General features: G+C 35.7%; 1 protein-coding gene across 1 annotated transcript in view; it reads left to right on the forward strand.

Annotated features, from left to right (window-relative positions):
* Window positions 1–23,059, forward strand: part of GRID2 (glutamate ionotropic receptor delta type subunit 2) — a 1,404,853-nt gene that overhangs the window by 1,134,027 nt on the left and 247,767 nt on the right. The window contains exon 13 of the mRNA XM_045820339.1: window positions 14,702–14,897. Coding sequence (XP_045676295.1) covers window positions 14,702–14,897 — 196 coding nt within the window. The remainder of the gene's footprint in view (window positions 1–14,701; window positions 14,898–23,059) is intronic.

The following is a 23,059-nucleotide window of genomic DNA, read 5'->3' on the forward strand; positions in this document are numbered from 1 at the left end:
CCTTGAAAAGCTGACTGGCCTCCTTTCTGTCTTCTGGCACCAATGAATCCATTTCACACTTGTCCACACTCCAGCCAAACCAAACTCACAGGACGTTTCATGCTACTGTGGAGTTCACATGCTGTTCCCTTTCTCTGAAATGACTGGGATCTCCCATCTTCTCTCCTGGCACTTTCTGTTTGCCCAGGCACAGTTAGTTATTATGCATATGTCTAATCTTTGAGACTGCTAACTCTTCAAAGGCAAGGACTATGTCACATTTATATTTGTGCCCCTGATGACCCTGAGAGTTCCTGGCACAGAGCATTAATAATAGGAGCAGCTAACATTTGCTGGCTATGTGACAGACACTTTCCTGACGCTTTGTGTAGGTTACTCATTTAATCCTCATAATAGCCCATGATGAATAAAATATAGTCATCTCCAATTGAAGATGACAAAACTAAGAGCTAGAGTAGTGAATCCAGGCAATCTGTCACTGGCATCTTTGTCCTAACTAGTGGATCATATCATTTATAATTAGCAAATATACTAACCCTTTATTGATGGAAATAAATAAGCAAATAAATAAATGAAAAACATCAGGGTCATTATACATTTTGGAAACATAAATAATCTTGCAAAAGGAACTAATGGCCAAATGACATTTAGCTAAGTTACTTGCAGATAATTCTAAATGTCATGATATCCAAGAAATAGGCACCAGAGACCATGTATTCACACACACACACCCCTGCACTCAAAGTCTTTGCCTTATTACCCGAATAATCATGTCCTATTCCATGATCATTGAAGCCTTATTTTCTCTAAGGGCAAAAAGAGAATGTCTTCAACTTCATGAGTTTATTACAAAAAAAAAGAAATAAAAGAAGACACAGCATAATTCCGGGATACCCCCTATCTAACATTTGTTTCCATTCTGTTACTTGTTCTTCAGGAGCTCCTGTCAATTCTTTGGACTGTTCTTTACTCCATCCCAATTCTGGTGGTGCTAGTAACTATTTTTTTTACCATTTTGTTCATAATTTCATACACAAAATTCATCCTTTCTCCTGGTTCACCTAGACCTCAAAGTTGCTGCTGCTACTATTGCCTCTGACACAGCTGTCACCGCCCTACCCCACAGTCTCCCACACTTGGTGCTGATTGTTTGTTCTGTCACTTAATCCTTCAAGCCTCCTGGAAGTAAAAATCTGGCTGTTAGCAAACATTATCCCATATTAAACATAAACAAGGACTTAGCAGAGTAATTCACTCTGTCTTCTCACCGTAGCTTGATTAACTACCACTAGTTAATAGTTGATCTCAGTTGACCTTAACCAAGATCAAGCTGCTACTGACAATGACCAGAACTACACCTGGGTCAGGATACCTTTGTTAGGGAAGTTTTCTCTTTTAACTCATTGTTAAGTACCCTCTCGTAGCATCCAGCTCATATGCCACTTCCTGCATAGAGCTTTCCTCATAACATCCGTAACTCGATCAGGTGTGTCCCTTGTTTGAACCACTTTACATCTGCCTTGCTCACTCTCTGAACCACAGTTAGCCTTGTATTAGAGTATCATCCTATTTGTTTTACCTTCCTAACTAAAATGTATATTCTTGAGGGTGGTCTCATCACCATTGTATCCATATAGTGCCTTATATAGTACTTTACTGAGCACATAGTTTGTTACAAGTAAATATTTGTTAGGTGAATGAACCAGAAAGGGATTTCTTAGAATCTGGCCTGAGACTTTGAAAGTCCATGACTTATTTATATACCTCATAAGAAATCAGAAAGATATATGAAAGCTATTTCTCCATCCTATTTTTCCAAGATAAGAGACAGACCCCAACATGTTAGGCTCTCTGGTTGCATTAGAATCTCACCTACTCTCTTTGTTCTTCCAGTAGTAGGCTATCTCTCTGCAGAGGATTGCACACTTTATTAGAAGCAGCCAAAATCAAGGTGACTGAAGTGAGCTGGGCCTGATTCATGTGCTTTTATGTTTCAGTTTAGTACAGAAAAGCATAGTCTTAGCTCCAGAGCATACAGGCACTACAGACAGAGAAGACATCCATCTCCTCTCTGTATTGTACAGTGTTGAAATGGCTTACTTGTCAAAGCCCTTAAGTGCTACAGTGATGGATGTTTTATAAACATATAGCCATCTAGATGTTACAGACAAGATATTGTCTTCCTTTTTGAAAAAAAAATGAAATAAAAACCCTCAGAAGTATGTTGATATTTCAAAGCCACCCTTCTGTAAGTGTGTAAAGGTTTCTTGCACTTGCTTTGTGGCTCCCAGGAACAGGGCCACATTAGCATTGCTGTGGACTCCATTCGCACCGAGCTCAACAAGATGAAAACTTTGCCAAGTTAGTAAGCTCCCACTACCCATAACATGAGCTCCTTCTTCTGGACAAGCTGAATCATTCTAAACAAATCAAATTCCCCTTTCTCTCTCCCCTATCTTGATCACCTAAGCCTAGAAATTTGTTAATTACTCAAGAATATCCATTCCTGTCTCTTCTCTATTTCTTGTTATCTTCCATTCTTATCTGAAGTCAGCTAAGTAAATAAATCCTATCTACCAAAAAGTATGTGGATACAGTATAAACCCTATACTTGGAAGTACTCTGTGTAGTCATTTTGGAGGAGCTAGCTTGAGATGGGGCATGATTTTTTGAAATTAATGCAGGCAGAGTTAAGTGATGGAAACCAGCAACAGTGGAATTGGCAGTCAGGTTGTTTGGCAGAAGAATAGTGCTGTAGGAGACTGGAGACCTAAGAATGTGTGTTTAAGTTCCTTCCTTCTACTAAATAAGCCAAGTTTGTATACCACTTTGTATCTTAGCTTTCTGTTTTTGAAAATGTGATCCATCTCTCACACTCCACAAATATTTGTTTTCATAGTTTTAATTGTTTACAATATCCCTTCTATAAAATTTACAGCTATAAAATTTTATATCAACTACACAAACAAGGTATCTTATTAAACAAGGTCTGAAATACAGTTTGAATTGTTTATTTATTAAAAAAAGAATTAAAGGCAAAACTATAGAGAGAACAAAAAGGTCAGTGGTGGTGGGATGAACAGGTGGAACACGGAGGTTTAAGGCAGTGAAAATGCTCTGAATGATACTACAAAGATGGACACCTGTAATTATGCATTTGTCCAAATCTGGAGAATGTGTAACACTGAGAGCGAATCTAATGTAAACCAGGGACTTGGGGTGATCCATGGACGGTGTGCCAGTGTCGACTCATCAGTTGTAACTAGTGGGCCACTCTGGTAGAGGACGCTGATAATGGGGGAGGCTGTGCATGTGTGAGGACAGGGCGTACATGGGAAACCTCTGTACCTTCCTCTAAATTTTTCTAGGAACCTAAAACCACTCTTTAAAAGCAATCTTTAAAAAGAAAAAGGTAATCTAGACCATCTAAACTCACGTCTCTTTCCACTGAGAGCCATATAACCATTATGATTACTGTTAAAAATCTGTGTAAACAGTTTATTTGCAGAGCACCATTGATGACATTTTTATTTAATAAGTCTTGTTAATTACTTGAAACTTATGTAGACTTAAAAATGACTTTTATTAAGCAAGGATATCAATTAAAGAACTATATTTAAAAAAAAACAAGGTCTGAGGTAATTGATAAAAATATATTCACATAGATACCTTAAAAATCCAACATTGAAAGGCAGATCTGAAAGGAAACTTTTGGGTAGCCATATCTTCTAATCTTTTTTCTCTTTCAGTTTTTCTAGTCTTACCTTTCCTTTCTGTCTTCTTCATCATGCCAGCAATCCCGATATGCTGGCCTCTCCCCTTTCTAAGTATCTGTTTGACCCCATTAGTCTTCTGATCCGATTAGTTCCTCCACAAGCTTGCCATCTAAAGATAGTTTATTTTTAGTGGCTTTCTCCTCTACTCCTACACACACACACTACACTCCCCCCTACTATAGCCCCTATTTCTCAAATCCCAATCTTTTAACCTAGGGGCAACACTGGAAATTGCCAGGTGCCCCAATCAGAAAAAGTCCTGGGAAAGGCAAAGAACAAGATCTGTAGCCAGTTCTGGGCTGCTCTTTCAGATGAAGATTGCTGCAGAGCTCTCAAGACTTGCTGCTAAATGAAGGGTGGGCACACATTTGCAAAACAGTTTGGACGTGTATGATCTCTGTCTCTTCATAAGACCTGACTCTGAGCCTAGGATATGCAGTTTAGAACTTCTTTTACTGGAAAGCCCTCAAAAAGGAAATGCCACCTAATCAGGAATAGAGGATAATTTCTCTGAATGGTTCTTAAAAAAAATTCTTGTTTGGAGAAACGTACCAACTTCTGCACTGGGAAGAAGGAAAACATCTTTGTATTTGGGAAACTTTAAGTTATCCACAGAAACTTGGTCCACTGCTTTGTGTTATGAAAACCTAAGAATTTTTTTAGTTAGTCTCATTAGAATCTTTTCTGAAACAATGACCTTCCACCTTACTTTGACAATAATGTTTCACTTAGTCTTCAACTAGGCTATTAAATCAGTCCTACTATTATTCCTGGTAACTTCTTCCTCCGCTGGGAAAAATATCTGGTAATATGATTAATCCTTTCATCTCCTTAAAATATCTTGTAAGAAAAAAAATTACAAATTACTATTGACTCCTCACTTGAATCCATACTGTGTTTTCTTTGGGCCATCATTTCACATGGTAATACTATGTATTATTGTTTCACAGCTTGTTAGTGGGCCATGTTAAGTACTGATCAATGGTTCAATATCAGCCTTGGAAGGTATATTGAATAAAGATTTTTTTCATCAGACAGGGCTGGCCCTGATTCTAATTAATATTTTTAGTGTTGATTGGAAGTATGGAACTGAGAGTAAGCTTATTAAATATGCAGATTACTTTTATTGAGTAGGGGTGATTATTGATTGGAACCACACTGTAAGAATTCATAAGGATCTTGACAAATTAAATAAGGTAATTAGAAGTAAGGTGAAGTTTAATAAAGGCGAGTATGTGATATTTCACTCAGAAATGGAAAAAATAAACTCTGTGCATATCTATGACAGTTCAAAATCTGAGGATGAAGCAGTTTCAGAATGAATCATCTGTCAGTTATAAATTTGAAATGTAGCATTGGCATTCAAAAAGAAAAGTGCCATAGTGACCTTGCAGTATAAAAGTTGTTTAGGCCTCTTATAAAACTGCCTTGACCTGCTCATAAGGTCTATAAATTATGCAAAAATTGCTGTAGAAGAGAAAAATGACTTAGTTAATAACAATGTAACAAGGCGAGTAGGAGATCCTGTGGGGAAGCTCCAAAGGAAGTTAGTGTTTAACTCAACAAGGAGAAAGCTAAAGAATGAAAATGAAAAGTAAGTGTCTCATTACATGAAGAAATATTGTACTGGGGTGGTGAATAACTATTGTCCATTTTCAGTGAGCACAAAATAAGACACTTATCTGAAATAGGAGGGTTTTAGCTTAGGCATGAGTAAGGGCCTCTTGGTCTTAAGTTTCCTAAGTCATTGAAACACTTTGGGGAAAAAAAGATTGTTTTGGAAACTTGCTTACGAGCCTGAAGGCACAAAATCAAATTAAGCAATACCTCCAGGAACTCTTTTAACTCCTGGATGTCATTATTGTATTAGAATTCTTTTAGAAACTAGTTGATTCTCAGGGACATTCATGGGAATTAGTAAAGCCCTTCTGTACATTCAGTGATAGAGGAACACAAAAATCCACTGCTCTACTATTGAAGTGTATTGTATTATTTGAGTATATAGTGCTAACATAAATTTTATAATTAACTGACAATGGTGACAATGAAATGTTTCCCCTACAAATTTACAATAATCCCATATTTTCTCATACTGTTGTGGGTAAATGATAATATTTAAGTAACAAACTGCATGAATAAATTTATTAAGTGACTGAATTCACAAAATACTGGGCCTTTGCAATGAAATTTTGCTTAATTATTGTACATACTTATATATTATTAAGGACTACTACATTTAACTAATAGTCCATTTAAAACAGAAAACAGGGTCATAAATGATCATTCTGTCAGCAGATGGAAAAATATAGTGTCTGCTACATATTGAGATTCATGACGTGAGAAAATTGGTTCCTAGCTGTAATGGGAGTCAACAAGTCAGACAGGACTATCAGAATTTTAGATGACTACTTTCCTGCATTTGTATGACATTGTCATTTTGGAGAAAGCTTAGCAGTTATTTTTATTAATTATGCCTACCAGCAGTAAGAACTACAAAGTGTTTCCATCTTCCTTTGGGTTCTCTAAAATGACCTATCATATCCACAAGTCTGAACCAACTTCTAAGTGTGCATGGGACTAGACTTATCTAGGAGATCACTTTGCAAGTCATATACATATTTAATCACTAGGCTTTACACATGAAACTGAAATAATATTGAATGTCAACTATAATTGAAAAAAATTAAAATTTTTAAAAATGTCTATGAAAATGCAAGTCCCTCCAAGAGGATGCAGGTATTCCCCTAAGTAGTTCATAACATCCATCTTTCTCAAGTGCATCTATTGGATATGAATTTCCAAATTACCTACGATGGTCCTATGTACACATTGCAAATGGGAGTGCCTCTGATGACTCTATAGGAGAGACAATACATAAAATATTTTTCAATCATCCAGGAAAGACATGAGAGTTGTCTGCTGGGCTGTAATCCTTCATGCCTAGTCATCCACCATGTAGAGACACTGGGAAGGAGAGGTGTTCTCTTCATGAGTACCACTACACACTTTTTCTACATCAGGTACACTTGAAATTGTGATGGTTATTTTAATCCTTCTTAAAGATAAAGATCATATAGGTATTCTGATGAAGTGTAGAGAAGATGCAAAGCTAAAGCTACAATTTATCTACTTTACTGGGTTGTGCCATATAAGGGCAGGTTTGAAGGCAGGTAAAATGATATAGGTCAGGAATGGGAAGAGGGACAGAACAGAGGAACTGGAGAAGGCTGCACTGCTTCTTAGGCCTTAGCTGAGAATCCCATAAGGACCCACCTTCATCTACTGATGCTCCTCTATAAGTGCTCAGTCCTCCTTGGTCTTCATATGGACCTTCTTATAGAGTATTCTCTCCATCCAGAGGTGTCCCTTGGGAAACCGCTGTCCTATCTGTTATCATTCAAACTTGTTGGCCTCAGACATCAGGCATCTGCTGTCTTGAAAAGGACAAACTTCTGGCACCATTAGAGAAAGGAAATCACAATCACTTCAGTGCTGGTACATTCTCTCCCTTAGAGGCAGCTATGGCTGGGTTCCTCCTGAATTACCATGCTGCAGAAATAATGCTTTTAGGCAATACAATCTAATCTATGAGAAAAGTTTATTTCTTCCACAAACATGAATTTGACCTCAATGTTTTAAAATAAGAAACTTAGCATTAGTGTACTAAAGAACATTCAACTCTTTCCTGGGCCTGATTTCATTAAATAGTGGCATTTTCATGCACTAAAAATAACTCTCACTGAGCTCTGTAGTATGGATATGCCATCTGCAAATTAAATTTTCTCTTGATATCAAGGAGTGTTAGAGTACTTCTTACCCTGTCATTACCCTTGCTACCCTTATATTTCATCAGACCTCCTTGAAAAATTTGTATCTGAGGAGTTTAGGAAAACTTCACAGAGGAGATCAAGCTACTAAGATGGAGAGTGTGATTTACTGTGGGACAAGTGGTCACTGGCTGTGCTGTAAACAGGAAGATGGAAAGCTTTCCATGGTGTTTATCTTGTTGTTTTATAAGTACAGCATATAGTCTCAGCCAGTAGTGCAGTTGGTTAGAGTGTTGTCCCAATACACCAAGGTTCGGATTCAACACCCAATCATGGCACATACAAGAACCAGCCAATGAATGCATGAATAAGTGGAACAAAATATTGATCTCTCAATCTCTCTCTCTCTCTCTCTCTCTCTCTGTCTCACTCACAAATCAATAAATTAAAAAAGTTAAAAAGAATAAGAAGAGCATGCATATTTCCCTTTTTCTTCTTTATTCAAATACATAAACTCTTGAAAGAAAAAAATCCTAAAATTTAATTTCTGTAATAATACTCATTATCAAAGGTGACTATTCTCTCCTTGTTTTGGTGTTTATTTCTTCATTAGCTATTTTTTAGCTATGTCTTCTTTTGTATTTTTAATTATTTCAGTTAGCATAGTTAGATGGCATTTTTTTCACCATCTATTTTCGCATACTGAAGTCAGAAATCACTTATCAAGCCAGCAACTGCTTGTCTGCTCTGTTTCCATGGTGTTTAGATAAACATTCTTTTCTAGAAGACACATCCCACTTTGTCTGGGGTCCTATGTCTACTGCAATCATGGACTATAACCTCAGCTTTTCCAAATACTTCATTTTAGTCCCATTTGTTTGGGGTTTTTGACTTACCTCAAATTTATTTATTTTAATACATAAGGGAGAAAATGTTTTTACTGGAAGTCTAATAATTCTTTTGCAGCTTATTTGGTTACAGAGAAAATTTTTAAAACTCCCTTTCAAAAAATGTGTTTAAAAAAATTAAAAATAAAATACTCTTGGCCATGATTAGTCATCCACTATAGTAAAAATTCCATATTTATGCAAATATAGTAAAAATCCCATTTTTATGTGATGCATGTTTAATGGGAATGCTGGCATTCCTAGATGAAAGTATATTTCCAGGGAAGAGTAGCCAAAATAAATGAGTCTCACTGGTTGTTGCCTATTTTCCAGATTGTGGGCTAAATTCTGAGTTTCATAGATGAATAAAAAATAATAATAATAATGAGAATCAGAAATATCTATTCCAATTAGGAAGACAGAGAAGTAAAATTTCATCACACAATGCTAAAATGTAAACATGTTCTAAATATTACAAGAACACCGAGGAGGCAGTGGTGTTTGATCTTGAAGGAAAAGAATTCTCCAAGTAGATGAGGAAACATCCCTTGCTTAGAAAACACCTACTAAGACATTAAGCTGTGAAAAAGGAAACAGTGATGAAATGGTCTCTTTGCCCTATAATATGAATATGAATGAGGCAAAAACTTTTTTTTAAGAAAGGAAAAAATAGGCCAAATATTTGAAAGATCTTCAAAGCTAGGGAATTTTAAGCATTTTCTAAGAGCAGTGAGGTATAGAAGAAATATTTCAATAAGCTGGGAACAGAATCAGATTTGCATAACAGAAAGAACATTTTAGGTGTGGTGTAGGGAGAATGGATTAGAGGTAGGTGAGAGAAGAAATAGAGAAAAGGCCTTGAAATAATTTTATGGGCACACATCATGAATGCATTGGCAATGAAAAGACAAAGGTAGTGACAGAGTTGCAACAATGGCAAAAATGTACAGAACTTGATGAAATATTAGATGGGGTGCAGGAGTTAGAAAGGCCATGGATGAAGAAGAGGCATTAGCTGAGAATGAACCTAATTGGTAGGAAAATAAGGAGCTGGCACTTCCAGAGACCATATAGGACAAAGTAATAGTAATGATAGTAATAAAACAAGGAGAATAAAGTAATAGTAATGATAACAATAAATTTAATAAATGCACCTACCAGTAATTGAGTACTCATAAAGAGTTAAGTACTAAGCTGTATTACATTCAATCTATTCTAAACCTCTAGATATCTTATTAAAAAATTGCCACTTCCCCCAGATAAATAGGGATATAAATTACAATTTGTAGAAGTTTAAATAATTTGTCCAAGGATTAAAACTCAAATCTTTACAGTTTCAAAACCCATGTTTTTAGAAACTGAGCAGTTTCCCGATGTAGATCTCTGGGCAATACTTCCCAGTGCAGGCCTACCTCATCTGGCCACATCATTTCATGCTCCAGTTCTTTTGCAAGCTTCTAGGGTCTCAGTGACACTCATTCACACTGTGCTGTCATATTAGTTGTTCTTCTAAGTTTTAAATTGTGAAGAAATTTTTTATGTTGTAAAACCTGCCTCTGTACTGCACCTATAACAGCTCTCCACTGCTACAACCCATGAACAGAAGTAGGGACCAGGCTTTCAGTGTGATTGCTGAAGAACTGTTGGAGCTTAAACATCTGTTCTTGGGCAGATACTGAAATCAGCATCCAGAGTAGAAAAGTAGGGAGAGACTGTGAGGGCAAAATCCTGAACTGAGTTTAAGAAAGAGAAGGAAGGGAAGGAAGGAAGGAAGGAAGGGAGGAAGGGAGGGAGGAAATGGAAAAGAGACGTTTATGATAGTTATTCTAAAGCTTATATTGATAAGATCTATTCTCTTGTTGAAAGAAATTAGTAAAAATACAAATGAAAATTCATTGAAGAGAAGATAGGCATTAGATTTTTAACTAGATGACAATTTTAGAAATGTATCTTTATCAATACATTCATTATAACATAATTTCATTAACACAAAGTTGTATAAATGTCCCCAAAAGTTTGCTATAACTATTTAGTATCATATGTTTATACAATTTTGTACTTGAAAGAGAAGTGAGACATTAGCCTCTATTCATGAATTACCTCTTCACAATTTTTATAAGGGGTCACACACATCCATTGGAAATCATTACATAGGGCATTATAAGGAGAGGAAAATTGTAATCTTCATATAAAAACAATAGGTAATACTGATGTGACAGGTCTTCTCATCGTTACTCCTTGAGGAGGACAGTTTTTCTTTCCATTTATAGGTGAGGAAAGAATGGTTAACAGGGGTACAAGTCATCACACAGCTCACAGATAATAAATCTTCTTGACTTTAAAATGTACGCATATCAAAGCTATTGATATTAGGTATATCTAATGTTAGACTATCATATATAGCAAAATTAACTTTCAAAATTTGAAGGGTCTTAAATAGAGTTTCTCATGGAACGAGTTTGAAATCAATGTAGATCCACTCAAATTCCTAAAATTTACTTTCACAAGAGTGTCCTAAGTAACAGAGTATCTCAGTACATGTAACGTTCACTCAAACATTCCATACTTATCAACTCTCAGTATCATTTAGTACCCAGTCTGCAAGTCGTATACGACACTACTATGAGGAATAGAAGAATTTCTTCTCATCAGTAAGATGAGAAAATAAGGCTCGTTAGAGTATCAAAGCTTTTGCTTTTGGCCACAGACATTCATCTCCTACTCTGTGCATGACTCAGGATGTGGGATTGGAAGAGGGGACTCAGGTTTAATAGATGCACAGTACAGTAGTTCACTGAGTTTTATGTGAGTGCATCTAGGATTTGTGTGGTTAGGTGGAAAAATAGAATATTATAGTCTAGTATGAGTATATTCACAGTGAACTCTTTTTTAGAATACTCTAGATATATCCCATTCCTTCTATGAACAAGGTAAGCATTGTCAATTTTTTGGTCAATATTTGCTATGGCAAATTAATTTATATATTAAGTACTTATTAATTCTTTTATAATTGTTTTTCCTTCTAAAACAATGATTTGGCATGTCTAAATAATATATACTCAGATGCTGACCTTAAGGTACAATTTTTGAAGATTATCACTTCTAGAATAACCTATTAAATTTCTTTTAGGGGATCATAATATAGGCTATAACATTTCTGCTGATCATCTCTAAAAATCTTATTAGCATAAAAATGCAAAATGACCCCTTAAAATAAGCACTTCCTCCCTGTGTTGGGCTCCTATAACAGCCTATTTTCTCCACTTCATTTTACTTCATTTTGTATTTGTCACCTTTGCTGCTATCTTTGTGTACTATAATGGAATGACACTGAATCAGACAAGCTATAATTTTTATTGTAAGCATATCTCAAGGCAAATTTGTGAGCTGACTTGATATCAGAAATGAAGCTAAGGGAACATGCCTTTGTTCTAAGTTACAAAATGCCCTACTATTCTAAATTTGAAGTATGTTGAAAATAAACTTTTTTTCTAGAATCAGGAGCTTCACTCAGGCAATATATTAAGAATACTCTTTTAAAATTTTAGTGTGTACAGAAGAGCTTTAATAACTAAGCTCTTTTTATTACTAGAGTATTATACACTAAAGTTGTGAAGCTATTATTTAAGGTGATGCCATGAACCTGATTATTTCAAAGATACTAACATTTGATATCAATTATTTTTCATAGAAAGCTAAGGGAAGGAGTTCATTTATTTAGCAATATTTTATGAGTATGACTATTTGGGCAAACCAGTCATATATTTAAACATAGGCCTAACAAATTTTCACCCTTAGACTAATCTCAGCATCATCAAGATGAAGCCTGAGAGTTATAATACAAGAGTGGTTGCTGGAACCACTAAGCAGCCAGTAGCCAGTCCTATTCTGGGAAGTTTGCTTTTCTTTCCTTTAAAATTTTTTTTTTTACTTATTGATTTTAGAGAGAGAGACTGAAAGGACAAAACTAGGGGGAGAAGGAAAGAGAGAAATGTCGATTTGTTGTTCCACTACTACATGAATTCATTGGTTGATTCTTATTTGTGCCCTGACAGAGGGTCAAACCTGCAACCTTCATGTGTTGGGATAATGCTCTAACCAAATGAGCTACCTGGCTAGAAGTATTCTGGGAGGGTTTTTGATGAACCCTAACATGGCCTTCTCTACCCATAGATCTTCAGGTTCTAGAAGGTGCAAGCTCTGTACATCTACCTAGCCTAATCCTTATATTTATAGAAATTGCATATATGAGCCCATACCTGTACAGATATGTTTCATTTATTTTCCCGTTACCCCTTTAGATTATCCTCCATTAAATAGTGGGAAATATTTTGAAATTTTGAATACAATTTTATTCCTATTACTTGAAACAGTAGTAAATAAGATGTAAATTGTTCTTTTGAAACAAAATTCTTATTGCTGCACAACTACCAAGACAATTATGGGATGTCCCAGGAGCAACCGTCCTATTACTCTCCTCTAAAGTTGTATCCTATCTACATGTAGGTTACTGATATTTCTACTTTTGCCCTCAATTATTAATTTGCTGTCACATTATCTTTTAATGTGGTAGAATAACATCAATAATTAGAAATATTTTTAGAAAATTTGTCCCTTCACAAAGCTATTTTCAATGTATTATTTTATGCAGCTAAGTGTGGACCTGAAAGGAATTATCATGGTAGTTTCATAGAGTAAACTATATATATCAACAACATAAAACTCAATAAAATGCAGATTAAATCTTGCTACAAATTACTATTAGAAATTGATATGCATACTTCTCTGACAAACACAGGCTGTAATTTATTGCTTGCAACACAGTTTTGTGCATAATGGAAACTGGTGATCTGTAAGAGAATTCCCAAACTCCTTGCCCAATGCTCTTGGTGTTGGTTGCAAAGATGCCCAGGAAATCATTAGCAAACCCCATCTAGAAACAGACCGAAAGGTCATAAGTATACATAACGTAGGATTCATGGCTCATGGTTGGAGAGCTGTGGGTATTTATTCTTGTTCAAAAATGGCATAGTGTTTCAAAACATCTGCTCCCATGCTCAGAGGTTAGTGACTCTGAAACATGTCAACATCTAATTTTGACCAGTTTGCCAAAGACACATATTTGTCCTTAAATGTCAGTCATTAGAGTTGGGTTCCTACTTAAATTCAGCGAATTCCAGTGGAGTGGTAATTCATTCTGTAAGAAAGTGTAGAGTGGCTCAGAACTCAAATATAAGGAAGTTGACCTCCAATTTAGAGATAACCTGGGGAAAGTAGATATCATTTGTAACTCAAAGATTGCTTTGAAAGTTCTGGAGCATTATTCTGTAAAAGAGAAAACGAAAAACATATTTGCCTTTCCAGAAGCATGGACTTTATTGCATTTGAATATAAATAAGAACATTCTCTCTCGCTCGCTCTCTCTCTCTCTCTCTCTCTCTCTCTCTCACACACACACACACACACACACACACACACACACACACACACACAGGCACTTAAAGCAAATAATAGCAAAATAAATAAAGATGTAAAAGTCAGAATCTTGCAGTAAAAATAACATGGTATTTGGAAACAGTTGGGTCTACATTTGAATCGTATCTCTCTTCCTTACTGAATGTGCCACACTGAGCAAGTCCTTTATTCTTGCAAATGGGTAAAACAGTTCTGAACAGGAGGCCCTGGTGTGAGGATAATGTGTGTCGATTGCCTAGGATATATGTAATAGCCACTCAATAAGTAATGACTATCATAAAAACTAATTTTTAAGTATATACTTGACCTTAAAAGATGCTGTTTATGCAAAATGAAATTATTTTATAAAAAATATTCAAGCCTTGCCACCTAAAATGATATAGGTTTAAGACATAATGAAATTAAAAAGAAAACTAAATGATTATATGATTATCTAGGAATCAAATTTAATTTGTTTTTGCTTTGATGGGATTGCTAAATTTTAGTTTATTTTATTATTTTATTTTATTTTATTTTATATTTTAATGCAGGTTCACTAAAAATGCATTGCTTTATCACTAGACATGTTCATCTTCCCTTCAGTTGTAATTTTGTCTTCTCATGATTTGTATAGTGCCAAACATTCTAACATCAATTTTCCTTATATATTACATCTTAATATTAAGAAACAACAAAATAAGAACAGGAATTTGACATCTGTATTTACATATATTACTTTTTGCTTCCTATAACATTATTTCCACATGAAAATATTCAGTGCTCTTTCTTGTGTCTCTCTTTTCTCCTAATAATTCAGGTCTCTCCAGGACCTTTCCAAGCAGACTGATATCCCTTATGGCACTGTCCTGGACTCTGCAGTATATGAGCATGTTCGCATGAAGGGAATGAATCCTTTTGAGAGAGACAGCATGTATTCCCAAATGTGGCGGATGATCAGCCGAAGCAATGGATCAGAGAATAACGTTCTGGAGTCCCAAGCAGGCATTCAAAAGGTACTGCCCATGGTTCTTCATTTGTAGTCTACCCACTTATCTCTATATTAGAATTGCTAAGTTAAGATTGTTTTTTTTCTTTTCTTAAAATTTTAACTTTGACGTAAAGTTTTCAGTGACATTATACCTTCTGTTGACTTAAAGAAGATTTTGAGGTGACAGTGCACCAGTGAAGGGAATTCAAAGCCCTCTGTAATGTGTCTAAAGCAGTGATTTTCAACCAGTGTGCCATGAGAATTTTTAAAACACTCAATACCTGACTATTTAGTCAAGGGCACTGACCTTTTTTCCCTTGGACTGTCAAAAAAAATTAAATAACAGTATCCAACACAACAATAACCACCCAGTGTGAATGTATCTAAGTTATACCTATTTTTTTGGTCAGATTGGAAGAAAATATAATGTAGTTTTATGGTGTGCTGCAGAATTTTAGTAATTAGTTCCTATGTGCCATGAGATGAAAAAGGTTGAAATCATTGATTTAAAGGATATGTTTCCATTGAATTCTGAAGCTAGAAAACATGAGTTGATATTTTGTTCAGAACAGGCTCAGACATGATGAGACTTATACACATGAAGACTGAAAAGGTTTTTACAAATCTCATTCCAAAAACAATTCAGGTTATTCAATTCTTTCAAATGACTAAGAGTATTTACTGCATCTGTTTTTAGATGAAAACCTTATCTTATAATTATGTAAAGCTATCAGTGGGTAAAAGTTAATCTGGTCAACAAAGCTCCTACAAATGTCTGTTTCTACTTCCAAAAGTGAAAATATTTTTATCTTATTTGTAAACAACTATCATTTAGAAGTTATTTTACAAAAAAAGGGGAGTATTTGGAAAGCAGTCCTTTTGTGAAAAATAAGAAACTAGTTTTTATTCTGTGCTGTGGTTTATAAACATGTATTCAAAAGTAATGCTTGCTTTCTCAGGCTTTATCAACCTCAATGAGAGAACTAAATAATGTTTGCTTGAACCTGCTCCCATGGCTAGCACAGTGAAAGTCACAATAGTTGATATGTAATAAGTAATTATGGGATGAATGAATGAGTGAATGAATGAGTGTTGCTAAGAGCAGCAATGGTGGTGTGCAGTTTTTCTCTGCAACCTTCCACAGCAGAGTAATTTGGCCTCCATGTCTGAGTTTCTTGTTCAAAAGCAAACTCAATAATACTATGTTGGAGAATGTTTTGATGGTTATAAATGTTATTCTGCCACAGATTCTAGCATTATTCTGTGCATTTTCATAGCATGATATCTATCAGTTACTGCCCTTGCTGTGATCCCCTGGAGTCAGTCTAGCAAATTTGCAGTCACTACATTGATATCATTATTTTATTTTTAAATATATTTTATTGATTATGCTATTACTGTTATCCCTAATTTTGGCATTTTAATTATGATGTGTCTTGGTGGAGTCCTTTTTGGGTCCAACTTGTTTAGGACTCTCTGTGCTTCTTGGAATTGTGCATCTATTTCCTTTGCCAAATTAGGCAAGTTTTCTGTCATTATTTTTTCAAATAAGTTTTCAATTTCTTGCTCTTCCTCTTCACCTCTGGCTTCCCTATGATTTAGATTTTGGTACATTTGGAGTTGTCCTTCCTCATTTTTTAAAAATTCTTATTTCTTCTTGCTGTTCTGGTTGAATGCTTATTTCTTCATTATGTTCCAAATCGTTGATTTGAATCTTGGCTTCCTCCCCTTCACTGCAGATTCCCTGTAGATTTTCCTTTATTTCACTTAATGTAATCTTCATTTCTTCCTTGATGTTGTTGCTGTACTCAATTAGTTCTTTAAGCATCCTGATCACCAGTGTTTTGAACTCTGCATCTGATACATTGGCTATCTCTGTTTCATTTAGTTCTTTTTCTGGGGTTTGTTCTGTTCTTTCATTTGGGCCATATTTCTTTGTCTCCTCAGTTTGGCAGCCTCCCTTTTTTTTTTTTCTGTGTATTAGGTAGAGCTGCTTTGACTTCCTGTCTTAATAACATATCTTATTGTAGAAAAGGCACCTGTAAATTGTGTGGGATTTCTGGTCAAGATGGAGGCATAGGTAGACATGCTTCACCTCCTCATGCAAACATGGAAAGAATTACAACTAAACCTCAAAATCAAGTAACACCCAGAACTGTCAGAAAATCAAACTGTATGGAAGTCCTACAACCAAGGATTTAAAGAAGCCACATTCATCCATATGGATAGGAGGAGTGGAGATGTGGATCCTGGCAGGGAAGTGAGGAGACACAGTGTGGAAAAGACAGGTAGTGGCAGTGGCAAAATGGCCAGTCCTACATTCATGTGTAGTGGATAAAAATGAGGAGGGACACCTTGGGAGTGGGCAATCCCAACCCCAGGCTAGACGACATAACCTAGGGTTCTAGTGCTAGAAAGATAAATTCCCATAACTTCTGGCTGTACAAACAAGTGGGGGTTGGAGTGACAGAAAAAACTGCCAATTTTCAGGGGACTCTGTTTAAAAGGCAAATATACATAAACTTACCCAGTATGGGATTTAGCACCAAGGTAATAGCTGGAAGGGCACCAGTCACATACGGGGAGTGGGTAAAGTGACTGGAAGTGGGGCAAGTGCCATGCAAACCTCCAGAAGCCAGGCAGTGGCACTGTAAGTTCTCTGAGCCCTCCCAACCCCCAACAGAACCACAAAGCAGTGACACGAGTTGCCCCTCCTGGCAATTACCTAAGGCCCTGCCCCACACAATTTACAGGTAATATCATTACTTTAAAAACTCATGATGCTGACATAAACCTCTCTCCTAATACCGCCTTTAAAGAAGTTAATGTTTGTGAAATATTAGCATTGACCTCTAGCCCCTTCACCCTTATTATATTAATCTCACTTTCCCAGGTCTCAGGTATTAATCCTAAAATGTTTCTTTTTTGTTTTTGTCAAGAGGTTCATTGGCTCCTGTAAGTTCAGCATGGTGTCCTCCAGTGGATGGGAGGCAGGGAAAGGATGGGAAGTATGAATGGGTGAATGGGCCTATGTGTTGTCTGGGGTATAAGAGAGGGTATGCATTTTAGTGTTTACTAGTTACTCATAGGATGTGAATAAATTTAAGTCTCAAAATAAGTATACTAAAATGGTTTGGGGAAAGGTTATTTTTCTTCATATTGTCTACTGTTAAAAGTAAATTTGTTTTCTTGAAGATGAGTATTAATCAAAATTCATAGTTTATATTTCTATTCCATTTTAGAAGCCAAAGTTCCCCACCATTTACAAATTCTTATTATATCATATCATTCCAGAGAAATTTTATTGTTTTCTGACAGCAAATTCCAAATAAAACATTTTTTAAAAACTTATGTCTTCACTCATTCATTATTTACTTATTCATTCAATATTTGCTGAGTGCCAGTTATGTACCAGACCCTGACCTGGGAACTGGAGATAAGCCGAACCACAGAGAAATAGCCACTGGATCCATGAATTGTAAAATCTGGTTAGAGTGATAGAAATAGTAACTAAAATATATAATCAAACAAAATGATTTAAGTTCTATAAATGCTATGAAATAGACAAATAGGGTGCTATTGTAGATAATAAAGAGAAAATCTACTTGAGGTATAGTGATCATGTAAGCTTTCTCAAGAAGATAAAATAATCGATGTTATCTGCCTGCTCAAGAGCTGGTCTCGTAGGAGAAAGGGTGACAAGTTATCTACCCAAAGTATAGCATAGGCAAATATCAGTAGGTACACTCTCATAACTGACTTAAAATCAACATGGCTGGATCATGTTGAATACAAGAACATGAAATCAGGTTAGTAGGCAGGAAATAGATCATAGAAGACCTTGTCCTTGGTTAGGAATTTGGATTTTACTTGAATGGCAACAATGCTACTGAACTAGGGAAATATCATGATTTATTTTTACTTTTCAAGATGATCACTATAGCTGATATATGGTGATTGGGTGAAAGTGCAAAGAATGGAAATAGTTAAACCAAAAGAGACTTGTAATTTTCCGAGGTAGCCAAGTGGGTACATTTGAACAAGGCCTTATTTTATTCTTATGTTCTTATATACACACAACCTTCTACATACACATATCCATTATGTTTTTTGTATTAATACAAACCGAGTGTACCTCCTATATCCTGGTATTTTCAGAATAATATATGAATCATAAGTATATAAGATATCAGTTGCCATTTAGAAGCTTTAATAGTCATGTATGTACTAAGATATACATATATATTCTAAGGTCTTCCGTATTATTCAAGAAAGTCTCTCCTTTTCCAAGTATGTACATATAGTTTCCTATATTTTCTGGACATTTTAGTCTTTTTTTACCTTTATATCTCTTAAGCATATGAAATTTAATTTGACATTTGTGTATATGTGAAAATAAATTGTAAATATTCACACTGAGAAAGTTCCAATCTGAGATTCCATTAAATAAAGGTGTCTTTGACTAGATTATCAATAATATATGCAATGTGTGCTAAGAAATTTAGATAATTATTCTTTATGCTTTGCTGGGTTCTATTTTCCTTTAAATCTGTAGCCATTCCATAACCTTTCAACTTGAGTTGGTATCTCTTATGCTGTTGTTAAATATCATACTTTTTTTTAAATCCATTATGAGGAATAGAAAGAACTATGGTCTGAGAAAAAACTGTCTGGTTTTCTAGTTCCTAGCTATATAACTTTGGGTAAGTCATTTGGCTTCTAAGACTCAGTTTACACAACTATAAAATCACAGCATGGGAACTAAAAGCCTGGGCTTTTCTGGCACATCAAGCTGGGTTTGAATTCAGTTCATTTTTTTAAACAAAATTTATAAATGTAACTAGTTACTTAAAATCTTTGGGCCCTACAATTTTCATTACAGTGCTAAGGAATTCCTACCTCATATTTCTTTTGTCATTACTTTAAAAAGTAATATGTAGGAGCATCAATAAATAGTATGTTTAGAGCCATAAACTCATAAGATGATCCTAACGATTACCTGAGGAAATGCATATTTGAGGGATTTGTAACTACAAAGCATTATTATTTAATATTTCCTAAGGTTAACTTAAAATTGTGACACAATAAGAACGACAGTGCAATAAAAATACTAAGGAATTATTCCTGTTCTCTCACAGTCTGCTGACAAAGAGGGCTTACAAGTTTAAAACCGCAAATTGAATATCCCAGTATTTATTATACCATATTTGTTCAGTTTTCTAATTTACTAGAGGGATATTAAAGAATGTCCTTATGAATTCATAATGAAATATATCAAAATGAAATTTGCTTATAGTATATATTTCTTTCAACCAAAATCATAGACAAGTGACAATTGATTAAACTGAAAGGAGGCAGTAATAATAAAATGTATTTTGGTTTCATTTGTAAGGTCTTGGCCAGCTTCTATTAAAACAAAACCAACCAACCAACGAACAACAACCTTCTCACCCACTGAAGCTCACTGGGAGTTCATGAGCTTAGGAACACATACAACATGGTTCTTCCTCAAGCAACTAGTGTGGCACATCTTACATAGCAGCTTCCTGTTCTCTGTCACTGACTTCTAATTTGTGTAGGCACAAAGGACCTCAGAGGTCAAAAGGCCAAACTTCTACAGTACTTTGACAGGAATATATAAACTGCCTTCCAGGAAAGCCTGCATTATTGTGAAAAATATTCTTTATGATCTAGTTATAACTTTATAAATCCAATTAATGTCTCATGTTCTGTTTGCTCTTAATTGTGCTACTACTCTCATTAAATTTCTCTTATTTGAAGGTAGATCCTGATCCCTTCTAACATCTTAATTCTTCTCTTACTGAAGAAACCTATATAAATGAGAATTAAGTAAATAAATTTTGATCTTCTATTCTTGGGAGATAATCACGTATAGCAAACTCGCATAATTAAACTAGAACAAACTTGTTTTTGCTTCTCTCTTCCCAATACTTCTTGCATAAGTAGAAAAAGCAGGATTTGAAAAAATATAACTGAATTTTTAATGCATTCATTCAACACTTATTTATTGAGCACCTGATATGTATCAGCCAGTATTTTAGTCACTGGACTGAACATAAATGAAAACAAAATGCCTTCATGGAGTTTACATAGTAGTGAAGGTAGCAGACAATAAACAAGATGAATAAAGTTAAGTTGTGTTTCAGTAGTGATAAGTATTAAGGAGAATAATAGAGTAGGAGAGGGAGAGGGGGACATGAAGTAGATGACCTGCTTTGTTATATCAGATGGCCAAGAAAGTAACACTAGGATAAAGACTTGAAGCAGGCAGGGAAGAGAGAGAGCCAGGAGGAAGAGTGGGAAGAAGAAGGAAAAGGAGGAGAGAAAAATCTAGGAGAAGTGTTTCCAGATAGAGGGGTCAGCCAATGAAAAGGCCCTATCTTGGTGCACCCTGGACATTCTAGCTGTGACAGAGGCCAGGATAGCTCTAAAATAAGGGATAATATCAGAAGCGGAACAGGGTCAGAGAGTTAAGAGGGCCAGATGGTAGGAAGAAGGCAAATCATACATGATCTTGTTACTCACAGCCAGTTCTTCGTACTAGCTGCAACATCTTCACCTGAGAGCCTGTTAGAAATGCAGACTCTTAGGCCCCACCCCAGCTCTTTTAAATGTGAATCTCATTCTAACAAGATTCCCAGGTAAGTCATAAGCATACTAAACTGAAGTCTGAGAAGTGCTAATACAGTGCTGTACAGAACATTTTCTGTGGGCTTTTACTCTGTGTACGATATGAAATTCAGGAGGTTTGGAACAGAGGAGTAACATGATCTAACTAATATGTTGGTAAATCATGTCTGCTGTATTGAGATTAACTAAAGGTGTCAGTGTGGAAGCTGGACACCTATTGGGAGGTCATGACGGTGACTCAGCAATTCTGAAATGACACCATCAAAAATCAATCTCTGTTAAAACCCAAATACATCTTGGAAGACTGTAACTTTAAACTGTCAGTATTATCACATTGATGGAAATTTATTCTATCAGATTATTTTAGAAGGAACTTGGACATAAGAAAGGTCACTTCTGAGAACAGATAGAGAAATTCTAGGTCGCAGGTAAGGATCTGACTGGAATGATGGATCTGTGGGTAGCACTAAAATGTGGTTATTAACAGGGCAATATTCATTTCCTGATAACTTATTATAATTCAGTTGGTGAAGAACAAATATCATACTTTGCCATGTATAATGCACACTTTTTGACCAAATTTTTGAGGGAAGAATAAGGATTCGCACAATGGTATTATTATACCCATGTATAATGCGCACAAAAATGTGGCTGTGTATTATCCACAGCAAAACATATATGGTATTCCAGGACCTCAGCAATAAAGACTAACAGGAAAGAAAGGAAAAGCCGGATTGGTAGGATTAGAACTCCTTCACTAGCCAGAGGATCCCAATGGTAGTTAAATGTCAGTGTAAACTCTGAGGGGTACTATGATAACAAGAAGTGGGTGGCAATACTGGCAACAGCAGTATTCAATCAGGAAGATCAGGCTGCAAGACCACTCATCTACTTAAGTCCAAAAGCAGTATGGGAAAGGGGATCAAGGCTCCACCCAAGCAGCTGGGTTTCAGGACCCAGATCTAATCCTAACTGAAAAACTGGGAGATCGAAATGAAAACCAAGATGAAAGACTGGTCATATTAAATGGACCAATATCAAAGATTTTGGAGGATTGCGGCAGAAAGGCAAATTTCAGACCCTGAGCAAAGTAAGCTTACTCATTTATTCATCACTGGCTGAAAAACTGGGTAAGTTGAATTTATTTATTCAACACACATTCAGCTAGCAGCTATTATTTACCAGACACAGAGTTCCTCCCAAATGGATTATATTGTAGTGGAGAGAAACAATAATGAATGTTTGCTACGGAGTGAAATTAGAAGTGTAAGAATGAAAGAAAGCAGAAGCAGAAAGGGGATATTGCCATCATATATGGGGTGTTCTCAAAGGCATCTCTGAGAAAGTGATTTGAATAGAGACCTGAAAAAGGACAGGGTATGAGCCATGAAGATAGTGGGAGAGAGGAGGGATAGGAAGTGCTCCAGGCAAAAGGAACACTCAATGCAAAATCCGTAGGACAGAAACTAGTTTGGCATGTTGGAGATGAATGTCAAGAAGACCAATGTCACTGGAGCAGGTGCACATAAAGAAAGT

This window comes from Phyllostomus hastatus, unplaced genomic scaffold (genome assembly GCF_019186645.2).
Source record: "Phyllostomus hastatus isolate PE091 unplaced genomic scaffold, TTU_PhHast_1.1 phas_scaffold_39, whole genome shotgun sequence".
Lineage (NCBI taxonomy): Eukaryota > Metazoa > Chordata > Mammalia > Chiroptera > Phyllostomidae > Phyllostomus > Phyllostomus hastatus.